This window comes from Leptidea sinapis, chromosome 26 (assembly GCF_905404315.1).
Source record: "Leptidea sinapis chromosome 26, ilLepSina1.1, whole genome shotgun sequence".
In the NCBI taxonomy this organism is placed as follows: Eukaryota; Metazoa; Arthropoda; class Insecta; order Lepidoptera; family Pieridae; genus Leptidea; species Leptidea sinapis.
Genome location: NC_066290.1, coordinates 10,768,214 through 10,795,326, shown reverse-complemented (window position 1 = coordinate 10,795,326; position 27,113 = coordinate 10,768,214). Strand labels below are relative to the sequence as shown.

At 35.9% G+C, this 27,113-nt stretch overlaps 2 protein-coding genes across 5 annotated transcripts in view; one reads left to right on the top strand and one right to left on the bottom strand.

Annotated features, from left to right (window-relative positions):
• Window positions 1-27,113, bottom strand: part of LOC126972445 (chitooligosaccharidolytic beta-N-acetylglucosaminidase) — a 561,898-nt gene that overhangs the window by 249,374 nt on the left and 285,411 nt on the right. The window lies entirely within an intron of this gene.
• Window positions 1-27,113, top strand: part of LOC126972443 (protein phosphatase 1 regulatory subunit 16A) — a 76,251-nt gene that overhangs the window by 4,533 nt on the left and 44,605 nt on the right. For all 3 annotated transcript variants that reach the window (XM_050819215.1, XM_050819212.1, XM_050819214.1), the window contains exon 3: window positions 24,873-25,024. In XM_050819215.1, the coding sequence (XP_050675172.1) occupies window positions 24,873-25,024 (152 nt within the window). The remainder of the gene's footprint in view (window positions 1-24,872; window positions 25,025-27,113) is intronic.

The following is a 27,113-nucleotide window of genomic DNA, read 5'->3' as shown; positions in this document are numbered from 1 at the left end:
GACTACGTAAACGATATTACAATATGGAATTGAATAGTATTATAGTTTTTTTTTTATGAATTTTATGGTTCAGCCTTGTATTGTATGTAAATGTAAATATGTATATGTTTAATCTTTTGTGTAATCTGAATTGTATTTTTTGTGATCAACGTTGACGAGCAATCTTTTGATTTTCTCGTCCACCACCTTCGACTGCTTACAGAGAACTCTTCTCTAATCTGCTAGCAATTTGTGTCCGTCACTACCATCTGCTAACAATTTTATATCTATATATATAAAAATAAATTGCTGTTAGTTAGTCTAAAACTCGAGAACGGCTGGACCGATTTGCCTAATTTTGGTCTTGAATTATTTGTGGAAGTTCAGAGACGGTTTATCAGGTGAAAATGTTCGGAATAAAAAAAAACAACAATTTTGCCTTTAATGTGTCCCCCGTCGTTCAGAAATCAAATTGTAATAATACTTTAAAATTAATTACTAATTAGAATATTTGTATCTATCTCACTTTCTCAGGAGGTAAAAAACAAACTTAATTTTAGCAACTTATAGTTGGTAGATTAACTACAGATGTTAACTATGATGGCAATACAACGTTTGCTGGGTCAGCAAGTAACAAATAAAATCTTATACTACCAACTCAATGACACAAATTCATAAAAAGGTGGCGACACACATGATTATATAGTAAGAGAATTTCTAAAAATATAATATAGTATTGAACGACTGCTAATTATTCTATTATTAATGCCATAAGTGTCAAATAACCATAAAACAGTATGAACTACAAAAAAGGAAACAGAAAATTGGCCTAAAAAAAGGAATGGGTTTAAAAAAAAAAAAATTACTTTTCATAATATTACTATATTTTATCTCGCATTATTTCGGGGGTCATACATTATATGCTCATGGTCCAGGAATTGAATCTAAGGGCTGCAAAGCAATAATAAAATAAAAAAGGGTTAAAGGGTAGGTAATAACAGAGAAAACAAATTGAAAACGCACACGCAAATACAAACGCAATTTTTTAGCTACTACATCCAAGCAATAGGTATGTTATGGGTGTATGAAAACACGCCCAATTATTCCTGTTATTTAAAACCTAAAAAAATAATAATACCATATCATATTGTAACAAATCACTGACCTCTACTACATACCACTGGACTAGCGGCTATCAAAGTTCTTTTCTGTTTGATATTCGCCATTTTGGCGCTGTTGGCCATGTAGCGACAGTCTGCGGTACTAAAACTAGTGATGACAACCTCAGCAAACATCGATAGATGGTGGGAAACTATTTATAAAAAAAAATGTGTAATTTATTACGTTGACTCATGAAGTATAAATAAAACGGAAAGCGAACGAAATTAATCTGTTTAATTTTTTTTAGAAAACGGTTTTAACTAGAGTGAAAGTAAGTTTCGGTATTCAAAGTAAATTCAGACCTTAAGTCTAATACTTATTCGGCCTCACAAATAAACTTGGTATAAGTTGTACCTGAGAATAAACCAAGAATACGCACAATGTTCTAATTTTAAACACTAGTGATAACGTAATTTAACAATAACGTAGTCTCAATTAAATCACCTCCCAAGATAAATCGTTAATCCGCCTTACACAAGTAATACAAACACAGCCTTGAGTCTGATCTGATAACAGTTAATATGACACACAGAAGTATTGTCCACACGCGAACGCAGCTATTCATGCAACAGTTAGCTCATGAGCAAGGTCAAGAACCCACATCTTGCAACATTTACAATAATATTTCCTTTTTCGCGCAAGGTGAAGAATTGGCATTTCGCTGTTGCATGTGAAGGAATTTATTCCATTTAAACGTTCGACACTCCACAAATTAGAATATCATCCCCGCCTCCGGATGAGTTCCTCCGCAGTGCGATTTTCAAGGAGCTTTCTCCCACGTACTACAAAGCTGTGAAATGGACTTCCTTGTGCGATGTTTTTTTCTTTTTTTTTTTTTATGAAAATAAGGGATGAGACAAGCAGGACGTTCAGCTGATGGTAATTGATACGCCCTACCCATTACAATGCAGTGCCGCTCAGGATTCTTGAAAAACCCCATAAATTCTGAGCGGCACTACAACTGCGCTCGTCACCTTGAGACATTAAGATGTTAAGTCTAATTTGGCCAGTAATTTCACTAGCTACGACGCCCTTCAGACCGAAACACAGTAATGCTTACACATTACTGCTTCACGGCAGAAATAGGCGCCGTCGTGGTACCCATAATCTAGCCGGCATCCTGTGTAAAGGACTGGTGTTTCCGGGACGACACGATATGGGTACCATCAAAATAGACGCGCTATTTTGAAGTATAGAACCATACTGTATATGTTATTTCGATTAACTCAACTGAACTATTTGGCTATAACCTGGTCATTTCAAAATAAATAGCAATACCTACTCATTAATTACGTAAAATGGTGGCTACTTTTGACACTGGAATTGTTATGATATGAAACAAACAATTTAGTATTGAGAAAGCGCCTACACTTTCCTTAAAGGCCGGCACAGCTCCTGTGATTCCTCTGGTGTAGCAAGAGAATGTGCGCAGCGGTGATCACTTAACATCAATTATAAAAAACGTTGTCGACCTTCATGGTCTCCCACCTTGCATGAGCTTGAAGGTCCATAAGTGGTATCGGTTGTGGAAAACTGCAACCGGTTACTGATACCACGAAGCGGCTGTGCGAGGCGAGAAGTTTCTCGCGAAACGTGCGGTTCTAGAATGCCAGACGTATGTATAAGGCGACTGGAATTTCGCTTCTTGACATAATATCCGGTGGTGGAACTTGGCTGCTGGTATCAACCTGAACAACTTCCTCCTTTTTACTAATATGCTCTCAAATATTTAAATAATTGGGTTATATTTTTTTTATGACAATAAGTTTCTTCGTCCGAGTAAAAATAGGAGGACTCCGCGCCGTGATATTAGCAAGTGAAGCACCGTTATGCTAGTGTGTGTGCGGTTACGGGGGATACTAGGTACACAATTTTTTCTCCCTAAAATAATCATATATGGCCACAAATACTTATACAGTATTGTTTTTACACTATTTCACAACGCTCGACGGCATTTTTAAAATATTTTATTGAGACGCAAACTGATCTGTCACAGACGATGACAATTCTCATAATGGCCGCCTATCGGCCTGTAGTAGTGTAAGTGTGTGCGTGGGGCTATGTATTTACACGTTAATCGGCTTGTTTTGGTGCTACACTGTTATGTAAGGTGACACAGAGTCCTTATTTTTTTACTAGTCCGTGCGTCCATTATTCGTTAAGCATTTGTTATTTAATAGTTAATTGTCAAAGCCATCGTTGCAAGATTTTTAAAATATTGTTCTTTCTATAAACGTAGAATAGCACGAGGAATAAATAATTTTAAGGATTTATTGCTTTGTTAGGCCAAAGAAGTATAACTTCTTGCGTGCATACATAAAGTACACACACACTTTTTTTTGTATAGTGCAATGACCTACTTTCGTTTCTTGTTTCATGCTTTAAAAGTGGACATTTATATTACGTAGGTAGGTGTAATGTAATATATAGGAAATATTGTGTGAATTAGATTAATATTGCAATAAGTGCCGCACGCAATTCTCGCGATTGCGGAATTAATATTGATTAATATCTACAGATAGTGTCTCTGTCATATACCGGTTCCTTTACACAGCGGCGCTCTTAGGTGGTACACAGGATGCCAGCTAGATTATGGGTACCACAACGGCGCCTATTTCTGCCGTGAAGCAGTAATGTGTAAGCATTACTGTGTTTCGGTCTGAAGGGCGCCGTAGCAAGTGAAATTACTGGGCAAATGAGACTTAACATCTTATGTCTCAAGGTGACGAGCGCAGTTGTAGTGACGCTCAGAATTTTTGGGGTTTTTCAAGAATCCTAAGCGGCACTGCATTGTAATGGGCAGGGCGTATCAATTACCATCAGATGAACGTCCTACTCGTCTCATTCCTTATTTTCATAAAAAAAAAGAAAAAACACCGCACAAGGAAGTTCATTCCACAGAAGAAGAAAGCTTGTGTGAACTTTTGAACCAAATTTTTTTCTAACATACATTATATTCATATTATATATGTATTGTAAGGGAAGGTTTAGGATGTTTATCAGCTTGAATGCTTCCCGAATCGAGTGAAACGGGTTTCATTGCGCGGTGTTTTCACAGTGATGTCAAAAAAGCGCATACATGAAGGCACGCAACGCTCCTGTTGTGAATACTCTGGTTTTGATTGTTTGGTCGGCGGTGATCACTTAAGGCTGCTATCACATGAAATCGCCAAAATAGCGCATAGTTGAAACCATTTCTAGACGTTTTATATGAAGGTTATATTTAAACAAAAAATAATAAAAAGTAGAATATTCATTTCTTTCAATACGTTTCTAATTTTTCTAGACGGTGCGGAAAAAAAAACACCAAAATACCCCTAACTTTTACAGTTGAAGCCATGTTAATTATTCAACCTAGATAAAAATTGAACTAAAATTTATTATTTGTACACCAATACTATTTAACTATGTTTGTTATAAATTACAAATGCTTCTTCTTCTGAATTAAAACTATGTCGCTTTTGTGCGAGAGAGGTAACCTAGCTCCGCTCGATTCCTCAAGGCCGTTCACTCGGTCGCCAGCCTTAACATGAGGTGACCCGTACGCTCGTTTGACCTCCTGTACAATAATACAACAAATTAATTAGTGTTAGTAAATTAGGTAGTAGTAGTTCGAGTGTCGTATACTTATTAATAACAATTCATAAAAACCTCACCGATCTGATAAGATACGTCGAAGAATTCCAGGAACTTGTCATAAGCTTACGGATTATTGAACACGTGTTAGATGTGAAATCTTAATTGATGATTATAATGTTAAATCACGAGGGTAATATTATAATAATAAATCCTTATTTGTTGCAAAAAGAAAATACAATTTTGCTTAAAATTATCCTCGACCCCCAAACTAGGATAGCCCGTGACATGGGGGTCAGTTTCTTCCCAGTTGTGCAATGTAAAATGTCAAAGAAAACCAACATCAACATACTTTAAGGTGACTAACAATGGTGGTTATGCAACTAATTATGACAACAATAACTATTTCATATATAGTTTAGGGTGTGTGTGTGTTTTTTTTTCTGAGGGGAAAGGTTACGTATCATGGGGTCAGGATGACAGGGACCCTGTATGTCTGACTGGGTCTGGTGACCTATACCGACTAAAAACCCGCCTCTTTTGGCTGCAATAGAGACCTTTAACCGTTGATGCCAATCTTCAATAGAAGCACGCACTCTTTCCATGGGAAAATTCTTCACTGGCAATCGTGCGTAATGTTTTAGGGACTGCAAATTATCATGGCGTTTAGAGCAAGCCGTACTCTCTAAAACTGACCATAAATCATAATCCAACGGAGGAAGATCGGGACTAGACGACGACCAGTCTTCAGCTCTTTTGAAGTCCGAAACGTTCGTTTCCAACCAAGACTGCGTCTACGCAGCCGAGCCGAGCCTTATGACCCGAATGATATTTATCTGGGCTAGCTGGAAGAGGGCCAGTCTTCAGCTCTTATGAAGACCAAAACGGTGATTTCCAGCCAAACTTGCGTAGTTCGTGCCTAGAGCCTTTGGTGAAAAGACCAAGGTACGTTTTAAAAAACGTTAAGAGGTTTCCCAACACTTGTTGTTGTGAGTTCTCGTTTCATCACTTACTCCTACGCCGCAGCAGTCCAAACTGGGGCTTGGCCTCCGACACGAGAGTCCTCCCTCTTATTTCGGTCCTGTGCGAACTCCACTCCAATTTATAATTTTCATCTCGCACAGGTCAGTGTTCACCCGGTACTCCACTTTGGGCACTTGTACTTTGGGCGACCTACTGGGCAGGACCTAGGACCTACCTATACTAGTCTCGAGTATGCGTTTCTCACTTCACGATCCTCTCCCATGCGTTCTATGTGGCCGAGCCAGCGGAGACGATGGGCCTTAACTTCTCCAGTAATGTTGGACTCAGCTACGAGGTCCCTGCGTTCTTGCGGACTCAATTCCCCATTTCCAGACCGGGTGGGGCCCGGGATTTTACGTAGTATATTTCGCTAGTAGTAGTTAGGTCCCCTTCTTTTGCGTAAGTATCCAGGCTTCACAACCATACATTAATATTGGTCTAAGACCATTTAATTCGCGTATCGGAAAGCATTTTGATCGATCCACTCTCTTTCACTTAAGGCATTGATATAGGGTTTGTCCTGTATCGTCAATATTATTGACGATAAGCTCCAATTTATAAGTTACTAGCGGACCCGGCAAACTGTATTGCCATACCGCCGCAATAGCTCTGCGTCCCGCAATTTTTAAATGTGTAATATTTTCGAAAATATTCATTTAAATCATGTGCTGTAAAGGGCCATAGAGAATTTGATGGCAATTTCTTTCTTTAAAAGTCGAAGTTTGTAGTTCGAACAGCACGGCCGCTCCGATTTTTTAAGGTTTCCGATAAAAGATCTTAGTATCGATGACAGTATGTATATCGATGATAAGTATGCACGATATACGACTGATATCTAGCCTCTTGAAGTGTCTTGACAATGACCGACGGCTCCATAGCCACTTAGTACAAGATAATCACTGCAATTTATCGTAAACACCGCATTCTACTATTGTGATATAATACTAACCTCGAAAATAATATTATGTCAAAAGGCGGGAAACGATCGAAGTCCCTAACCACTGACATCTACTATATACCACTGGACTGGCGGCTGTCAAAGTGATTTTGTGCCTATTTGACACTCGCCATTTTGGCGCTGTTGGCCATGTAGCGAGAGTCTGCGGTACTAAAACAAGTGATGACAACCCCAGCAAATGTCGATAGATGGTGGGAAACTAATTACATAAAAAAATTGTGTACTTTATTATGTTGATTCTTGAAGTATAAATAGCACGGAAAACGAACGAAATTAATTCAGAATGCAAAAATACTTCCGAGTATTGTACGTTCCTTCGCAGCCATTTGTATTATACGTCAAAATTTGTTCTCTGGACGCTCGCGAGTGGCGCTTCAAATAGGCACTAAAATTTGCTGTCAAACAAATGGAACAGCCTGTCCAGTGGTATTTATACAGGCCAATGTCCCTAACATGATAAACTCTTTCCAAATTTGAATTAAAAAAACTGAAGTATTTAAGTTGTAGCAATATTTTTGGACAGACTTCGTCGTGTGAGGTATTAATTAGCACTTATATAACATATATTTTACCTTCTTATTTAGTTATCTATTATCACCCAATCGCGGAAACGGCTCATTTCTGGTCAAAAACATACCTACATGTATATTATATTATAGTTTATTACATCACGTATCTACGCGATACTCCAAACCTCCATTTTGTTTTAGATTGAACCACTGGCTGTAAACTGTGAGAAACCATTTACAATTTACAGCGTCTCCTTTCGAATGTTATCTGATATTTAAATTGTTTAATATATTGATAAGTACTGTGCAACCATTATCAGTTCCAATAGGTAATTCCACTTTTTAATTACGTTTCAAGCTTGTGAAACAATAATTAATGCATAATATACTTTTAAAAGAATACGTATGAACACTTTGTTTAAATATATTTTTCCTTTCAATCATTATAAATAATTAACGAGAACTGTTAGGACTCCCACCGCTCTCACCGGGACACCATGGTGGCGCAACCAATCGCCGCTACCAACAAAATATATACAACTCTGTAGGGAGTTACCCACCTGGTGTCCGTTTGGTATCGCAAACAATTTGGTGGCGCGACCAGTTCGGACTCATACACAGAATGTTACCGGTCGCGCCACCACTAATTGCTATAGATTTCTGTGGTGTCTCACTCATACAGATTGATAGTAAGTACCTACACTCGGCACGCGTGACTTTGAGCAGGATAGCTTCGTCTAGAACAAAACAACCCAAGCGGACAGATACGCGTGTCTAGACAACATTAATAATTACAGTAAGTAAGCTGTTTATAATATTAAGTTTTATTTTGTTTAGGGCTTGGCACCGACTTAAAACCTATCAATAGGTAGCACATATAAATAATATCATTTTAATATATTAAAGGTAAAGGTGTATAAAATAAAATTTTTAGTTATTTGATACTTTTCAGTTTTTGAAGTCGGTTTTTTGAAACGTAGTTTTTTTTATTCAAAATAGGATTTATAATCAATTATTGAACGTCAAAAACTACTACCTATTTGAAATCTTATGCCTAGACCTGAGAAGAACGGGCGCAAGAATCACAGCGCGCTTCTTATTTTAAATTTCATAACAATAAATGAATATCGTGCAGTTAAAACTTATTATTAAATGTCCGCTCCATATCCAGTCTGTGGTATGATTAAGAAAATGATATTAAATGTTATAGTAACCTTTCCCACACAAACGTTTTTTAACATTTCTTTTAAAATTCGTAACACATTTGTTTTGTACATTTTCTTGGATCATGTCTGGAAAAGAAGGGATACTGTTCGGCTGCTTTTCTCGACGTACAACAAGCTTTCGATCGGGTTTGGCATAAAGGACTATTGTGCAAAATTAAAATGTACCTTCCACACTCCTACTACCTACTGATGGAGTCTTATCTTAGTGACAGAAAATTTCAAGTAGAGCTCCGTGACGCAAGATCTTCCATTTTTAGCTGCAGGGCCGGAGTACCCCAAGGCTCCGTACTTGGTCCAGTTCTCTATAACATATTTACAAGTGACCTACCCCAATCACCAGAAGCAGCTGTAGCAACCTTTGCCGATGATGCGGCCTTCCTCAGTTGTAACAGTGACCCCAATGAAGCGACCAGACATTTACAAATTCAGCTCGATGCCACTTATGCTTGGCTGACCAAGTGGCGCATAAAAGCAAGCGCCCCTAAGTCTCACCACATCACATTTACCCTAAGACGGAAAACTTGTCCACCGGTCAATCTAGGCTCTGACACTCTGCCGCAATCAACCTGCGTTAAATACCTCGGATTTTATCTGGACCGTAGGATGGTATGGAAAGACCATATAAAAACGAAGCGCAACGAAATCAACTTTAGATTCAAAAACCTACTCTGGCTTCTCGGTAGACAGTCTGCCTTATCGCTATCTAACAAACTTAGGGTATATTGCTCCATAATAAAACCGATCTGGACATATGGAATCCAACTGTGGTCGACAGCCAGCAAATCCAACATTATGTGCCTCCAGAGAGCTCAAAACAAGGGTACTTTCATCGGTACCTTGGTACGCTCGAAACTCGGAAATCCATGAGCATCTGGAAATCCCAACCATATTTGACGAAGTAAAACGATACTCAATCAACTATAAGGCTCATTTGACAACACACCCAAACCCGCTATCCAGTATACTCTTGCAGCAAAATCCGATTAGAAGACTCAAGAGAGCCGATGTGCTACTTAATTAAGATGATGAGATGGGGCAGTGGCTCCACCTCGCCAAACCTCAACCTCTTGCAACTCACCTGATTATAGTCTTGAGGACTGATCGCAGGTCTAAATAATGGGAAAAAAAAAATCTTGGATCATGTTGTGATAGCAAATACATCGCCCAATAAAAGATTTACTAACATGACTTAACCGAGTAGTAGGCATAATAAGTTTATGTTTGCCTTGTGTAGTGTCTTGAAAATGAACGACGGTTCCATACCCACTTTGAGCAAGACACTCACTGCAATCCTGTTTTCTGTAACACACCATTGTATACTATGATTTAATTTTAACTGCGGAAAAATAAGTCAAATGGCGGGAAATTATCCTTTTTCAGAATTAATTAGATTTATTTAGTTTTTAATTAGTAACAAATTTATGGCAATTCTAGTTATTAAGGCTGTTCTTTTGAAAACAAAATTTTACGATACGTCACTCGAACGGTTAGCTCAATTGGAAGGGCACTCGCACGGTACGCGAGAGATCGTGGGGCCGAGTCCCGCATCGTTCATAACATTTTATTTTTAAATTATATTTGTGTATGAATCCTTGACGTGAGGGTTATCACTTTAAAAACATAACAAATTGTTTAGATATGCAAGAACGACATCTCAAGTTAATTTCCTAATATGCAAATACCGGGGTTGAGCAGGTTATCAACTGTATCTAAAGTAGATCCTGTAGATGAAGCCACAACCTGAGAGTTGAACAAAGCATACAAGATTTTATGAACGGTACGTTACTCGAACGCTTAGCTCAGTTGGCAGAGCACTCGCACGGAACGCGAGAGGTCGTGGGTTTGAGTCCCGCATCGTTCGTAAAATTTTGTTTTCAAATTTGATTTGTCTTTTATTTGGTTTTTGTTAAGACAGCCCAATCAAGCAAGTCAAGTTCGTGTTTTCACACTCATCTAAGTCTTGCGTAAGTAAAGCCTGAGCAAAGTCTAAGTACACTCTATAGATCTCAACCTTAGACTGCAAGTTAAATGAAACTATATAGAAAAAATAATAATAAATTTTGGGTTCCTATAATGTAGGTATGTTATCTGACTATGTTAATAATAATTCCTATAATATAACTATATATACGATACGACATGTGTACCTTCAAAAAGCGCGTACACCTTCCTTAAATTCCGGCAACGCTCCTGTGATTCCTCCGGTGTTGCAAGAGAATGTGTGCGGCGGTGATCACTTAATACCAACCAGGTCACCCGTACACTCGTTTGTCCTTCAATTCCATAAAAAAACTTTTAAATGGATTATAACCTCCTCCATTTCGGAAGTCGGCTTCGTGCTCGGAACTCGTCGGTTCTAGTCCGGCTGTCTCGATAGCGTACCTTATTTTATTGGTCAACGAGAGAAATTACAAACGCAGTTGGCCGACTTTTTATAACTTGGTAAGCGGGCGCCGGCCGCGTATGAATTTAGGTATCGTGTGCTTTAATTTTAAGGCTATTATTATCTTTTAATGTCTTTACTGTATCATACATTATTACGACTACAAATATCACGCTTGAGACTTCAATACTTTCTCATACATAGCTGATTGCCATAATAAATAACTTTTATATAATAAAGTCCCAGCCACTGTTCAGGCATTCTCTATAAATAAATTTATATGTTTTATAAAAAAAATGGCTCTGTCGTAAATCCTATTACTCCACAGCTGAATATCTAAGTGATCGGTCAGCCTGGGACTAGATTATGATAATGACAGTACAATATTGTATATTTTTATTAACAAGAGCGCAAAAAAAGAATGCTCGGAGAGTTTATTTCATTTATAATAAAGTCTTAGCCACTGTTCAGGTATTAACTATAAATAGATTTGAATGTTTTATTAAAAAATGGCAATTTAAGTGATTCGACAGCCTGGTACAAGATTATGATTATTTTATAACAATAGCAATGACAGTACAATATTATATATTTCATTAAAAAGAATGCTGGGAGAGTTTCTTGCCCCACTTCTTCTCTTTCATTGCGCTATTTTTTTTCGAAGCGGTAGTAGTATCTAGTAGATAATGTACTAGAAATAACATCAAAAAAAATTCTAAAGAAATCAATTTCGAGAAAATAAATGCCTTTAATGCCCTCGCATATACTGCTGGTTTCCATAATATATAAAAGGTTCTCAAATAAAATTTGAAAACAAAATTTTATGAACGTTGAGGAACTCGAACCCATAACCTCTCGCGTTCGGTGCGAGTGCTGTTCCAACTGAGCTAGCCGTTCGAGTGACGTATCATCATAAAATCAGGTTGTGGCTCCTACAGTTGATAACCTACTCAACCCCAATATTGGCATATTTGGAAATTAACTTGAGATGTCGTTCTTGCAAATCTAAACAATTTGTTATGTTTTTGAAGTGATAACTCACTTCTGGGATTAATAAGAGAAATGTTGAGAGTTGAACAAAGCATACAAGATTTTATGACGATACGCCACTCGAACGGTTAGCTGAGTTGGAAGAGCGCGATAGGTCGCGGGTTCGAGTCCCGCAGCGTTCATAAAATTTTGTTTTCAAATTTTACTTGTGTATTAATCCGATGAATGAGGGTTATCACTTTAAAAACATAACAAATTGTTTAGATGATTTGAATGAAGATTTTCATAAGAAAGTAAGGTCTGAGTGAGCCGCCATGTGGTATCGTAGCACAATAAAAAGTTATTTTCTTTTAAATTAAAGGGGGGGGAAACGGGCATGAAGCTCACGTGATCAACCAACCGTCAATGGACATCCACAACACCAGGGGTTAAGAGATGCGTTGCCGCTTCTGTATTGTTTTACCAGTGGGAGGCTCCTTTGCACAGGATGCCGGCTAGATTATGGGTACCATAACGGCGCCTATTTGTGCCGTGAAGGGCGCAGTAGCTAGTGAAATTAGTGGGCAAATGAGGCTTAACATCGTATGTCTCAAGGTGACGGGCGCAATTGTAGTGCCGCTCAGTATGTTTGCGGTTTTTCAAGAAGCCTGAGCGGCGCTGCATTGTAATGAGCACGGCGTATCAATCACCATTAGCTGAATGTCCTGCTCGTCTCATCCCTTATTTTTATAAAAAAAATCTATGTTTTAATCATTTTAATATAAATTCGCCTGCTCATTGTATCAAATGTCATTTATGATGAAAATATCTTTGAACTAGGCCAGATTATGCTTAATGCTTCTAATACAGGATATGTGGGCTATTATCGCGCTGGCAGCTGATAAAAATTGATGAATTGAAGTAGATTGACTCCAATTTGGTTTTGAAGATTTAACTCATATCGCTGTATACTGATAAGTACCGTTCGATCAACGCGTGGAGTATGTATTGCCAAACATTATCGCCCTAGTCTACATTGTAGAAGTATTCAGGGAAAATTGAAACAGAATTCCAACAAAAGCAACTGTATTGTGTACAGATTTTACAATTTTAACTTTAAAATATAGACTCTCGGAATTATTTAACAACACTGTAACAGCAGATAATCAATTTAAAAAAAATCTAATTTCAAATTTCTATATTTGTTTATAAAATATATACAAAATTACTTATAATCTACTTATTAAAGCAATTTACAATTAAGCCTTATATATGTAGGAATCAGAAAACTTATTTCTACAACCCTATCTATGTGTTGGATAAAACTTTATTATGCTTAAAACTAATGCAATATAAGGTTTGTATCGGAAAATCCAAGAAAATGGGAAAACCTGGGTATTTGCTATCAAATAATTAATTTAATCCCGAGCAAGATATTATATGCCCTTCACCACCCCTCTCCTCCACGACTCGCCTCACACTTCACACCGCGACACTAGCGCCACCCGCTGCTCACTTCATTTGACTCGTTACAACATATTATTTTGATATAGTCAGGGGTGTGCATTGGTTTTCTAGCAAGTTAGGCACTGTGGATCTAAATAGTCGTAGTTGAGCTTTGTAATGAGCAAAGATTGCTTACCATAGGTATCTAGTATCTATCGTTAGGAAAAATTTTACGAGTGGGTGTTCAATTCAAGTTTTATTTTAAAGAAAATTTAACTAAATTAACTTTAACACTAGTGCTATATTTATTTAGGTTTATAGCGAGCTAGGCACTGCCTAATTGCCTATATAAAATGCCGCCCCTGGATATAATATATTATACTACTAGTGGCTACAGTCTCTCCTGCCCGTGCATGCATGCCTGGTAAAGCATATGAAATGGTAGTTAAGCGCTTATTACACTTCACTGAATTTAGGGGTCTCAATTCTGTCGATTACTGAATTTAGATAAGTATAATCGCATTCAGCAAGCTAGCATCCTAAATTCACAACTAAGGATAGTTTCTGACTGACTGAATCATTTAGAAGCCTAATTAGAAACGCATTTCGTAAGGTGTAATCGCATTTAAGGTGGGATTTACCAGTGCAAGGCTTCCTTGCACAGGATGCCGGCTAGATTATGGGTACCACAACGGCGCCTATTTCTGCCGTGAAGCAGTTATGTGTAAGCTTTACTGTGTTTCGGTCTGAAGGGCGCCGTAGCTAGTGAAATTACTGGGCAAATGAGACTTAACATCTTATGTCTCAAGGTGATGAGCGCAGTTGTAGCCGCTCAGAATTTTTGGTGTTTTTCTAGAATCCTGAGCGGCACTGCATTTTAATAGGCAGGGCGTCATCAATCACCATCAGCTGAACGTCCTGCACGTCTCGTCCCTTATATTCATAAAAATAAAGCTACTGACTTCAGTCGCTCGTGTGTTAGTAATATTATCTCAAACGATCTCGAATTCATTCGTAGATAATTTCTGAAGTTCGCTGGTTCTAACACCCTTACTGTCTATGTCTGCTAACCTTCCGCACAGTAATAAATATTCCTATTCCCGTGTTCTTCTCTTATGTATTTTAATTGAGCTAACGGCTAGGGCTTGGCAAAGACCAATTTTTTGGGACCATCCTCGTATATGACATGTTGGACTTAGTCGCGATTTAGGATAGTGTGATGAGAAGCTTCTAATTTGGAATTCAAATTATTTGAATTTTCTTTAGTGTTAATTCCGCCAATATTTGTCTTTAAACAAATCGGCACGTGTTTCGCCTCTACACGAGGCATCCTCAGGACGTGTTGTCTCGCCAAAATCTGGCACGAGACTGATAATGTCTCACTCTGATCATGTTAACACTAAAGAAAACTTTATTAACATTATGGATTTCCGCAAAGTAACGCCTATTTCAATAAATTTTCTAATTTGTAAGTTGCTTTTGAATTTAGACGACTAAATTCAGTGAAGTGTAATAAGCGCTTTAAATCTACTCAATGGAAAATGTTTGAACCTGAATATTTTTTGATCTGGGACCACCTAGAAACCCAAACTTTTTAAGCTTTTCTCATCAAGACCTTTCCAACGATATATTATATTATGGGGGAATAATATGGCCGTCGTTCACTGCAGAAATAGGCGCCGTTGTGGTACCCATAATCGAGTTGTCTATATGATTCCCTTTTTTGTAAAATTTCACTAATTTATAAATTTCATTACGAATTATGCTCAAAGTACCATCACACTAATGTCACACTGAAACATGTAGGATTTCACAATTCCATCATTAATATTAATAAAAATTAAATATTATTTAAGCTAATTTTGCAAGCTTCATGGACAAACAATTGTTGTATAGCAAGTACCTTACATGATATGTACAATACTGATAACTGTAGTATTTTTAGATATTTGAATTGATGTTATCAAGAGATTCTGTTTTTGGCAACGTTGATGCGTAAAACGTTTTATTTTTATTACAGTAAGGGACAAGAAGAGCAGGACGTTTCTCCTGATGGTAACTGAGACGCCCTGCCCCTTACAATGCAGTGCCGTTCAGGATTCTTGAAAAAATCTAAAAATTCTGAGCGGCACTACTCTTGCACTCGTCACCTTGGGGCATAAGATGTTAAGTCTCGTTTGCCCAGTAATTTCACTAGCTGCGGCGCTCACGGCAGAAATAGGCGCCGTTGTGACCCATAATCTAACCGGAATCCTGTGCAAAGGAGCCTCCCACTGGTGTGATTAGAGTCTTAAATTTTGTGTTTCTTATATTACATTTATTTTATTTAAATATTTCACAAGTAATACCCAAAAATAAATCATATTAGGAACGTATCCTCTAAAGTTAAGATGTTTATTTAATTTTAAGATGTTGATTTATAAAACCTGTTTTCTATATTTCATTAAACTTGTTATGAACCTTAATAAATCATTTGAGTGTTAATTGTACATAATTGATTTGATATCTAATAATACGTATTTTAGTCAAAGGGTCATTTGGACCCGCGATACCGGCTATCAATTATCGAAAAGATAAATTGTTTGTTTCGCAATGTAACAATCTTAGTGTCTAAAGTAGCCACTATTTTACGTAATTAGGCAGTAGGTATTGCTTATTTATTTTGAAATGATCAGGTTTGTGGCTACAAAAGTTCAGTAATCTAACGGCCGTTCCCAATATACAATCTACAGATAGAGATAAATTACTACCTTCTACTGTCAGTAATTAGCTGTCAATAATCTGAAGCTGTCACATTATACCCGATAAGTCATTCTTATCGCCTTATATTAGGACGCGTGAATTGCAATTTCCATACAAACTTCTATCGCTGGTAAGCTATACGTCCTCCCATTGACAGACAGCGTGTGATAAGATGAGTTGCCGTCGATAAGTTTATTGGGACAGAAAAGTCAACAATAGTTACGATTTTTATCTCAAGTAGGAGATATTATATATATACTGAATATTGGGAACGGCCATATATAACAAATACAGAACGATTCTATACTTGTTCAATAAACTTTTTGTATGGTGTACAAGACCTAGTCTAGACAGTAGGGACACACAAAATACCTCATTTCCGTTTTTAGGATTTCGTAGCCAATTGACAAAAAACGGAACCCTTATAGATTTGTCATATCTGTCTGTCACTTTTTTCCAAAACTGTAACGCAACTTGGTAAAGTAGATGTATAATGTGAACCGCATTCAAATTTTTACACAAAAACAGTATTTTTCAACAACAGAACATTTTGGGGATTCCATTATACTTAACTACTAAACTAAAACTCAATAAAATTTTTTCATCAAGCCCATACGTGTGGAGTATCTATAGATAGGTCTTCAAAAATGATGTTGAGGTTTCCAGTGTAATTTTTTTATAAACCGAATAGTTTGCGTGAGAGACACTTCCAAAGTGGTAAGATGTTAAAACTAAAAAAAAATACATGATGTACTATCACCATGCAAACTTTTACTGAAAATTTATGCGAACGAGATCTTGTAAGTAGTTTTTTTTTTTAATACGCCGTAAATAGTAAACGGAAATTTACCTTTATCAATAACTTAATATAAAAAAAATGCACTATGATTAAAACATCGATCAAAGTTACAACGAACTACAAGAACTTTTATATTATGTCACTTGCTGCTACGGAGCCTTTCATGGGCGAAGCCGACTCGCACTTGGCCGCTTTTTTCGATTATCAGGTGTGTTTTGTCGCTGTCACGGAGCACTCGCACGGAACGCGGGGTCGCGGGTTCGACTCCCGCATCGTTCATTAATTTTGTTTTCAAATTTAATTTATATACAGGAAAATGACAATAACGGTGCATCACGATTCAAATTTGTCGATAGTACATATAAATTTTGCACTATGCCTATGTTAATGTGTAGATTTAGTCGTAAAAAACTCTTAAAACGAAAAATGCGTTTAGTACAGTTATAAACAGTTTGTTTACACAGCTCCGTCATGTGTCCGGCTTGTTATTGGAATATTGTTTGCATTTTTCAAATTCTATTCATTTTAATGCTAAGGTATTCTCTGACGTCTGTCTATGTATTTGTCCTCGAATATGTTCTTCTCATCTTCTTTCGACAATTTCATTGAGAACTTCGTCAACTGCACTACGCTATAGCCGTTTATTGTATGTACCTCAATCATCTATTAACTACCGGAGTAATAGTTATATCTTGCGAGCTATCTCCACCTGTAATAAACTAAGCAGTGATATATGTAATTAATTTGGATTAATTTTTAATACAACTGTCAAAGCAATGAGACAATGTATCATGAAAACATTTTTTGAATCCTATGACTAACCTGTAAATATCAAGTGTGCTTATTATTAGATTATAATTTTGATGATCACTGACATTTGCATGCTTTGTATAGAGCTGAATAGCAAACTGTAAACATCTTGTAATGAAACCTATTCAATGCAAATAAAGTTTATCTTATCTTATCTTATCATGTTTACTCTTTATAATTTTGCTTCTTACTACTTCTATTGTCTATTAGTGAATATCTGTAATTAGCTCTAAGTTTTTATTGTATTTTTATTTTGTGTAAATAGCTGTTGATATTCCTTGAAATGAATGAAATAAAAAAAATATGACAAATGACATATACATTCTACAAGTCAGGGTATCCTACCGCAGAGGGTAGGGCACAAAGCTCTCTGCAACTATATATTTTTTTGACTGGAATAAATTATTATTATTATATAACTAGCTGACTTCATAAAAAAATTCAAAAATTAAAATTTTTGGCGTATAAAAAATAGATTCTCAGACCTACCAAGTATATCGTACATGAAATTTATCGTACTACAGTAATCATTATATTCGATTGCCATCTTGCAACTCTATTGCGTATCTGTGGATGGAATAGAATAATATTTCAAAAAAAATTAACAAAAAAACAACCGACTTCAAAAACACTATTTCAAAACAATAGATATAATATGCACTAAAAAGTTAAAAAATAATTGCGTATTTTTATACAATCTAATTAATTATTAATTCTAGTTACGGTTATTTTTGGAGTTACTTTGTCATGGACTCCATAATCAGAACCCAACCAAACTCACTAAGTTACCTTTGAAGTTATATCCTTTCCAATAAATAAAGAATCATCGATATCGGTTGGCTCGATATTGAGTTATTCGTAAATTTGTCGTCGACATACGTATAGCAAATTAAAGACTTTTATGGTTTTCTCATGGATGCCATTGTCAGATCTAGACCAATTTAGAATGGGACCACACGCGAAGCACTTTCAAATAAAAAAATAATCATCAAAATCGGTTCACCCAGTCGAAAGTTTTAAGGTAACAAACATTTAACAACTCCTCCTTTTTTGAAATCGGTAAAAAATCGCTATACAAAAGTAGGTGTTCATCGTAGACGGGTGAAAATACGAAATTGTATGTATTTTTAATGCTGTATCATAATAACATTAAAATAAAAAAATTGTCAGAAAAAATAAAAATAAATATTTAGGGGTATAAAAAATTGATGTTGGCCGATTCACAGACTTGTTTTAAATTAGTTTAGCCGTTTCGGAGGAGTTTGTTAACAAACACCGTGACACGAGAATTTTATTTATAAGAAGATGTAAGGTGAAATGTATTGAGTGAAGACTTTTCAACTCTTATTCGACGTCAGTGTTGAAATCCTGTATTATAATTTAAATAATAATATGTAGTTAATAGTAATTTAGTATACACTTGAACTGGATACTATACGATATTATGAGTGCAAAACACTTGTTGCAATTTATGTAAATTATTTCTGAGTATATTCTTGCTAACGCCTGTCTGTGATTGCAGTTTTGCAAGATATATGTATATATATATATATATATATATATATATTGTGTCATTATTTTGTCTTATTATATTGTGTTTTTTTTTTTATGAAAATAAGGGACGAGACCAGCAGGACGTTCAGCTGATGGTAATTGATACGCATCAGGATTCTTGAAAAACCCAAAAATTCTGAGCGGCACAACTCACCTCGAGACAAGATATTGTTAAGTCTCATTTGCCCTGCCATGCCATTTTATAGAAGGCAAAACTTTTGAGTGCTACGGAAAGATTATAATAATATATAGGGAAAAGAGAGCCCTCTCTACGCATTATGAGCGGTCTATTTGAAAACTAGGCCCCGAAAATAACTATATATAATCTCGAAATTATAAAATTCATTTTTAATTTGGTGACGCAATTAAATAACTAACTCTACTTTTTAATGTAGGTATTGCAATTTTTGTTATAATAAATGTTGAAATTGCGCGTAGAGTTAATTGTTTCATTTTGTCACAACATAGAACATGGAAGCTAGATTTAGTAGTGTAAATATGCAAAATGGAACACGAGAGCTACATACATGAGGCTAGAAGTGGCCGCCATTTTATGACCAGTGGGCAGTGACACAACTAAAGAAAAGTTGAAAGGTTTCAAAGCGAGTGACAGCTGACAAAGCTTTCATTTTCGGGCCAACTAACAGATGGCACTACAGTCTTCTGAAAACGTCACTTTAAAGGCGTCTGTCCCACCCCTGAGCTCAAGAAAGTTAGCCCCCAGATTTTTTTATTTTTTTTTATTACATCGTTAGTTCGCCATTTGTTCTTGATTGTTCTCTATAAACATTTGTTTGTTCTCGATTTTTTTTATTTTATTTTGCAATTCATTAAAATAGTTTAGGTTAGGTTATGTTAGAACAGTTACAACAACGCACGAGCCGAGCGTTGCGTGCCGCGGCAGCGGCCGGTGAGTGCCAGAACCAAATAGTAGGCGTTTCCCCCCATTTTTAATTAATTGTTTTTAAATAAGCAACAAAAGAACAAACAATTATTTATAGCGAACAATTAAGAACAAACTACGAACTAACGATATGCGATATTGAAAATTCAAAATAGAAAAAATTTTTTTTTTGGGGGGCTAAGTTTGATGAGCTCCACCCCTGGTGCTACGCCAGACGCGGCGCGTCGCCGAGAATTCAAAATAGTCGCTGTTCGAGTTAAATTAGCTGCGCCACGCCGTCCGCGTCGACAATCTCTTTGTATGTATCAACCCTAGCGCTTCGTCGAGACGTAGGTATAAATTAAGATGAATAAAAATTTGTGAAAAAAGATACTTAAAAATTAATAATAAAAATGATCGTGTTAACTGTGTACACGTATTTATTACAAGGACATTACAAATTTAGGACCTTTGTCATGAATTAACACGTTTATGGACTTGTTGACTGTTATATTTACAACATTTTCGCGAAAAGGTGCAGATTTAATATCACGTGTACATTTAATAATCCAGGAGTTATAAACCACTATCTGTGCGAAGAAAGACTTAGTGCTGTAAGTGTTAATTCCGCCAATATTTGTCTTTAAACAATTCGACACGTGTTTCGCCTCTACACGAGGCATCCTCAGTACGACTCAGGAGTCTCGTGACAGATTTTGGCGAGACAACACGTCCTACAAAACTAATATAAGTTTTTTATTTCGTAGACTGGTATATTTTTGTTTTGTATACCTTATAAACTGGATGATATAATTCTATTTATTCTATTGCTTTCCCGGCCGGTACCGCTCCAACCGCTATGTGCCTGCATTTGTACCTAATATCTTCAAAAATATTTATTTAAATTACATGCTGTATTAATCTATATTAAAACCACAATGTATTTAAGGTACATGATTGGATAAAGATTAGTGCTGTATTGCTTAAAATAGCTTCTTACCTAAGCCATTATTTCTCGTAAAAAGTAAAAGATAAAAAATGGTTATTGTGGGTTATCTCTGAGGGATAGACATATACCATCGCGTACTTTTTTGTAGACCTTGATGTTTAGCCAGCGTTTGCAATTTAAGCGCAAATGAAATTTATAAAATGTTTATTTACGACATCACATTAGAACCATCTACAATTTTCAGTGTTTCCTTACTAAATTATGTATGTGTAAGTTAATAAAAGTAAAAAAAATAGTTAATAAAATAAAATAAATCCGCCCCCTTATGTAGAATAATAGTTGTCACCAACAACAATTTGGTTAAAAGAGGTGGCATATATATTTTTTGGCATTCTGCCCCATGTTTCAAAAACAGAAGTCAAAAAAATTGTAATGAAAGATTCGTCATTGTGCGTAGTTATTGTTTTTTTCTCTCTTTTTTCCGTGTTTACAAAGTAAGAACCTAGTTATTATTTTTTTAACAGATTTTTGCTTGTGGCTTTAATTTTGTTATATTTTTCAAAATTATCTTTAGTTCCTTAAAGCTACTATAACTATATTACACAAAGTTAAAAGTTTTAGTTAATGAACGAGTGTACATTATTATGCATGTCGAATTAGCCTATAAGTGGAGTGTACAACATTATAAAAGAATTTTTAAATGTGTCCGTGGATTAATATTGTTGTATGCACGTTGGCTTCCTGATAAATAAATGTGTGTTATACATAATATAAACTTTCCTCTTGAAACACTCTATATATTAAAAAAAGATTTAAAGATCTAAGCATACGTAGGGACAAACAGCGCGAAGCAACTTTATTTTATAGTAGCTGATACCCCGCAACTTCGCCTGCGTACATAATAAAAGAACACTCATAACATAATACGCTGTCGCAACACTTTGTAAATAATTATGTGTTCTCCAAAGCCATGAATACTTTTCGCAGCACACGCGATGTAAAAAATATTTTAGGTAATTTTTTTTACACCTCGGGTTACATTATGGAGGTTTAGTAAGTATCCCTAATTTAAAAAAAAACTTTCCAACAGTGAAAGAATTTTTCAAATCGGTTCAGTAGTTTCGGAGCCTATTCAATGCAAACAAATAATCAAATATTTCCTCTTTATAATATTAGTATAGATGTACAATGTAGTGATGAGCATCTTCATGCGAGATGGTTCTTAAGTGAACGTATCATTAGCATGGAGTGCATACTCCATGTAACATTATAATAGTAACCTATGTGTAAGTGAAACCGTTTTCACTTTTAATGGTTGCATGCTAGCCTCGAGTTATTTGTGAGATAAATCGTAAGGCTTTTGCGCAAATTAATTTCGTGCTATTTTCAATTACTGAAAGCCGGTAACTGATTGGTAAGGAGCTAAATGTTTTTAATAATAGGCTTACCGCGTAGAGGTTTTTCTCTCTCATTTGTATACTAATATTTAAGTTACTTTTGTACTTCATCTGTCTTGAAATAAATAACTGCTAAAGGTCTTACAGAGAATATATTGTTTTTAATTTTAATTATCTTTATTTCCTTATACATATAAATCCAATGTCCTGATGTTTGTTACCAGTGAACTAAACTAGTGAACGAATTTTAATGGGGATTAATTACTTCATGGAGTGCAGTTTCGTCCAACTTGAGGTATAGGATAGTTTTTATTTCGATTTGGGAGCCATATTTATTTTTATTTCCAATATTTGTTTTGTATGGATATATTTTCTATGAGAGAATTTATTGATGCACGGTTTGACAGTTCTGCTGTGAAACAATTTCATTAACAACAGGGAGCATATTTTACGAAATAGGTCATTCTTGATGTTATTAAATATTATTGACAAATTCATAAAAAAACAGTAATTTATTATGTACAGAACAACGTTGGGTCAGCTAGTATTTTCAACATTTATATCACCAGTTCGTGCGTCGCCCGCCACCGATGTGTTTTTGTTTTTACGAAATTCATATGTACGCCTTTCTAACGGTGAAAGAAACTGTCTTGAGGAAACCTTACCTGCGAAGGTATTCAAAATCTCTGTGCGTAAAATTAACCAACGGGAACCGGGCGTACAAAGGTTTAATTTACATAAGATAGGCCTTTTACTATTGTTACCTTCGTATGACGACAATTACCCAACTTGCATAACATTAAGTTATAAGTCCACACTCAAGCACACACACGCAAACATACACACGCACACACTTACATACACTTGCAAGGGTAATAAAAACACATAATTTTAATATTACATTTTATAGAAATAGAAATATCTTTATTAGCAATAATTTAACGCCACACACTAATCTTATCTTTAAATTACATCTTACAATACTAAATCACATTAGAGAAGAAGAAAAAATTATATATACTTAATTAAAGAGAGATAAAATAGCGATATAATATTCAAAATAATAATACTCATATGAAACTGTGCGGCGCGTGATTCATTGCTAAAAGGAGCTGACCCAGTACTATGTTATGTTGAGTGCTTGAGACACCAACACACCATTGGTTTTCAGCAGCCTGAACTGACTGAAAAACAGCGCTGCTTGGAAACATAAATCCATGATTCCATGTCAGGTGAAGCTGAGCCTTTTCCTTTTGCCAATTGTTTCATCGTGTAGCCTAATTATTCATTTTATATTTTGTAATTTTTTGTATGGCAACAAAGAATTTATTTATTATTTATTTATTTAAGTTGTAAATACGTAAACGGTAAAATACGTTTATTGCTATAAATATTTCGGCCGGAAATCAGCACATTGCAAACAGCAGACATAGACGTATAAAATGCGTGAACAGATTGTTCGAATGATCGCGGTCGTTGAGATATTAGCCGTTATGCGGGCTGAAAAATAAAAAAGTGAAGTATACCATTCATCGAGTGAAATGCAATGATTCATTTCGTCGATTCGTCATCTACAATAAGCTAAACATACTGTTGTGAAATCAGTGTGTATATTTCTATTCGGTTTTCGATGCTGAATGAATGAATAAGCCTCTATTGCAAACAATGTAAAGATTAATATAATATATATAATCTAAGTATTATTCTAATCTAATTAACATTCTAATCTTAGTAATATTCTAATCTAAGCGATATTATTAATCTTCTACATCGTTCGCTTGTCTTCCGACATAGGCCTCCAGAATTTTCCATTGTGATCCAGAGAAGATCGTCTCCCCGTTTGTCCAGTCATTTTTTTAAAATCATCTTCCCATCTAATGGGTTTCTTCCTTGACTCCTTTTCCCTTGTCTTGGATACCAATCTATTATATTTTTTGTCCAAGTTTCTATATTGCTTCACATGGTATGTCCTGCCCATCGCCATTTTAATCCCTTTATAGTGTGGTTTATCTTTACTAATTTCCTTTTCTTCTTTATTTGTGTTACTCTTACCTTGTTCCTTTTGATCGTTACTATATTTCTTTCAATGCTTTGTTGGCACACTTTAAATTTTTGCATATTTTTCTTTGTTAAGGACCATGTTTGGCATACATATGTCATGCAAGGCTTTATGCATTTTGCACATGCAAGATTTAGTTGCTACCTCACCATAAAGAACTATGGAATCGGAAAAAAGTCTCATTTTCGCTGGAATTCGGTAGATACTTAACAGCATAATGGAATCCTGATCTGATTTATTGGGCAAAACAAACAACTACAAATTTCAGATTACGTTATAAAGAACTCATAAAGAAAGAGAAGTAAAAATGTAAAGTTCCTAAAATAGGGTTATTTCACCTAAAAATGAACGTAATGAGTAATTGACGCATAGGTGATGTAAGTAGGGTAATGAAAGTAAAGTTATTATTTTATGGGAATTCCTTTTTACTTGAATAAATTCAATTACAGACGGCGCATGCAACAGCTGAAACTATGGCAGCAGAGAGAGAAGGAGTGGGCTAGGCTCAAAGCAAAGAGAGAGAAGAGTAACAAGAGAAGTATATACTTCAGCGACAGTGTAATGCTGCTCGAAGCTGCTGCCAGAAATGACATTGACGAAGGTAATTGATTATACCACTTTTTTATGAAAATACAGACGTTATACTAGAGACTAGCAGGACGTCCAGCTGATGGTAATTGATACGCCCTGCCCATTTCAATGCAGTGACACTCAGGATTCTTGAAAAACCCAAAAATTCTGAGCGACACTATAATTGCGCTCGTCACCTTGAGACATAAAATGTTTTCTCATTTGCCCAGTAATTTCACTAGCTGCGGCGCCCTTAAAACAGAAACACAGTAATGTTTACACATTACTGCTTCACGGCAGAAATAGGCGCCGTTGTGATAGCCATAATCTAGCCGGCATCCTATGCAAAAGGAGTTATGACAAAGCTTTGGACAAGTTTGTATTTATTCCATTTCATTTGGCAGAAATTATTCATCATTTCTTTAGTTTCGTTTTTGTTGCACTTATCCCTTCATTCGTTCTGTGATTCCTGTTTCAGAGCTGCATTCTCATCTTTTACTGCATCTTGTACCTGTATCTATATCATCACAAATATCCTTAGTATGCCCTTTTTTTAAAGTAAAACTCTCAGTAGGTTGTAGACACAACACTGTGTGTGTCTTATGTAGAGACGCTCATAAATTTTCTTATATAACCAATTACCTTTAACCTTATTAGCCAAAGTTCTTGAACTCTAAGAGATATATCAAAAACGATGTTTACATCGTTCATACATTCATACTCCAAGTAAAATCACGAATCTGAAGGTCTACTCACAAAATCGACAACGATATATTCGGAACGATACGATAATATTCCGAATATATCGTACCTACCCTACTCTAACAAATATTCGCATTCTATAACGTTTATCGAAACAACATCGTAACCATAGACTAATATTTTGATTTTTTTACGATGTTAGAGTGAATGAATTATGCGCAAACCTTGAAAACCTAAATATTATCTGTGCTATGTCGCTGTTAAGTGTCAAAACATAGTTTAGGCGCTAAGGACCATGCCACACTCTGCATCACCAATTTGGTACAATTTACACAAAATGTAAATATTGAAATATTATGTAATTAATATAATATTTCCATTTAAAATTGAATAAAATAATACAAAACTTGCGCAAAATAATTTTCACTGCACTAACTCAACAGGATTAGTTCTTTTGAGTCTTCTCACTAGGTCCATGTTGTCGAGGAGCTGGAAAGCCTCGGCGTCCACATGATTGTGATCTCATGCTCATGAGCTTCTGCATATTTTTGAATGATTTTGATGAAGGTCGTAGTTTTTTAAGATGCTTAATATACCATACCTAATTGGGCACAGAGAGTTGCATGGATAATTTGCTTGGATGGCGTATAAGCTATTTGACCCGATTCCTGCCGCCGTATTCCAACTTCGCACGACACGCCATAAATTAGAATATCGTCTACACCGTCGGGATGTGTGGCGTTCTTGCAGAGTGTGGTTTTCAAGGAACTTTCTTTCACTTACAACCAAGCTGTGAAATGAGCTTCCTTGTGCGGTGTTTTCAGGACGATACGACGTGGGTATCGTCAAAAAAGCGCATACACCTTCCATAGAAGCCGGCAATGCTCCGTTGATTCCTCTGGTTTTGCAAGAGAATGTGGGCGGTGGTGATCACTTAAAACCAGGTGACCCGTACGCTCGTTTGTCCTCCTTTTCCATAAAAAAGGGCAAAATTTCAGTCGGTTCAAAATTAAAAATATGTTTGTAAAACGAATGAACAATTGTGTATTATAAATTTGTTGACCCACTTCTAACTGTCCTATTAAATGAAAGCGAAACGATAAATCTGCATCATAATTTACATAAATCGCTTACATTAGGATGTGTTACTTAATATACAGATGACATCATGGCCTCCAACATTTTATTTAGCGTGTTCGTATAATATTATCGTTATAAAAGGGCCTGTTGATATAACATGTAAATCTAGAGTCAGTAATGCTTGGATGATTTGACTCCTTTAGGAAGGTGAGTCATTTGATATTTGGAACAGAGATAAGGGGAGATTGAATGGCTAGATTATGGGTACCATAATGGCGCCTATTTCTGCCGTGAAGCAGTAATGTGTAAACATTATTGTTTCGGTCTAAAGGGCGCCG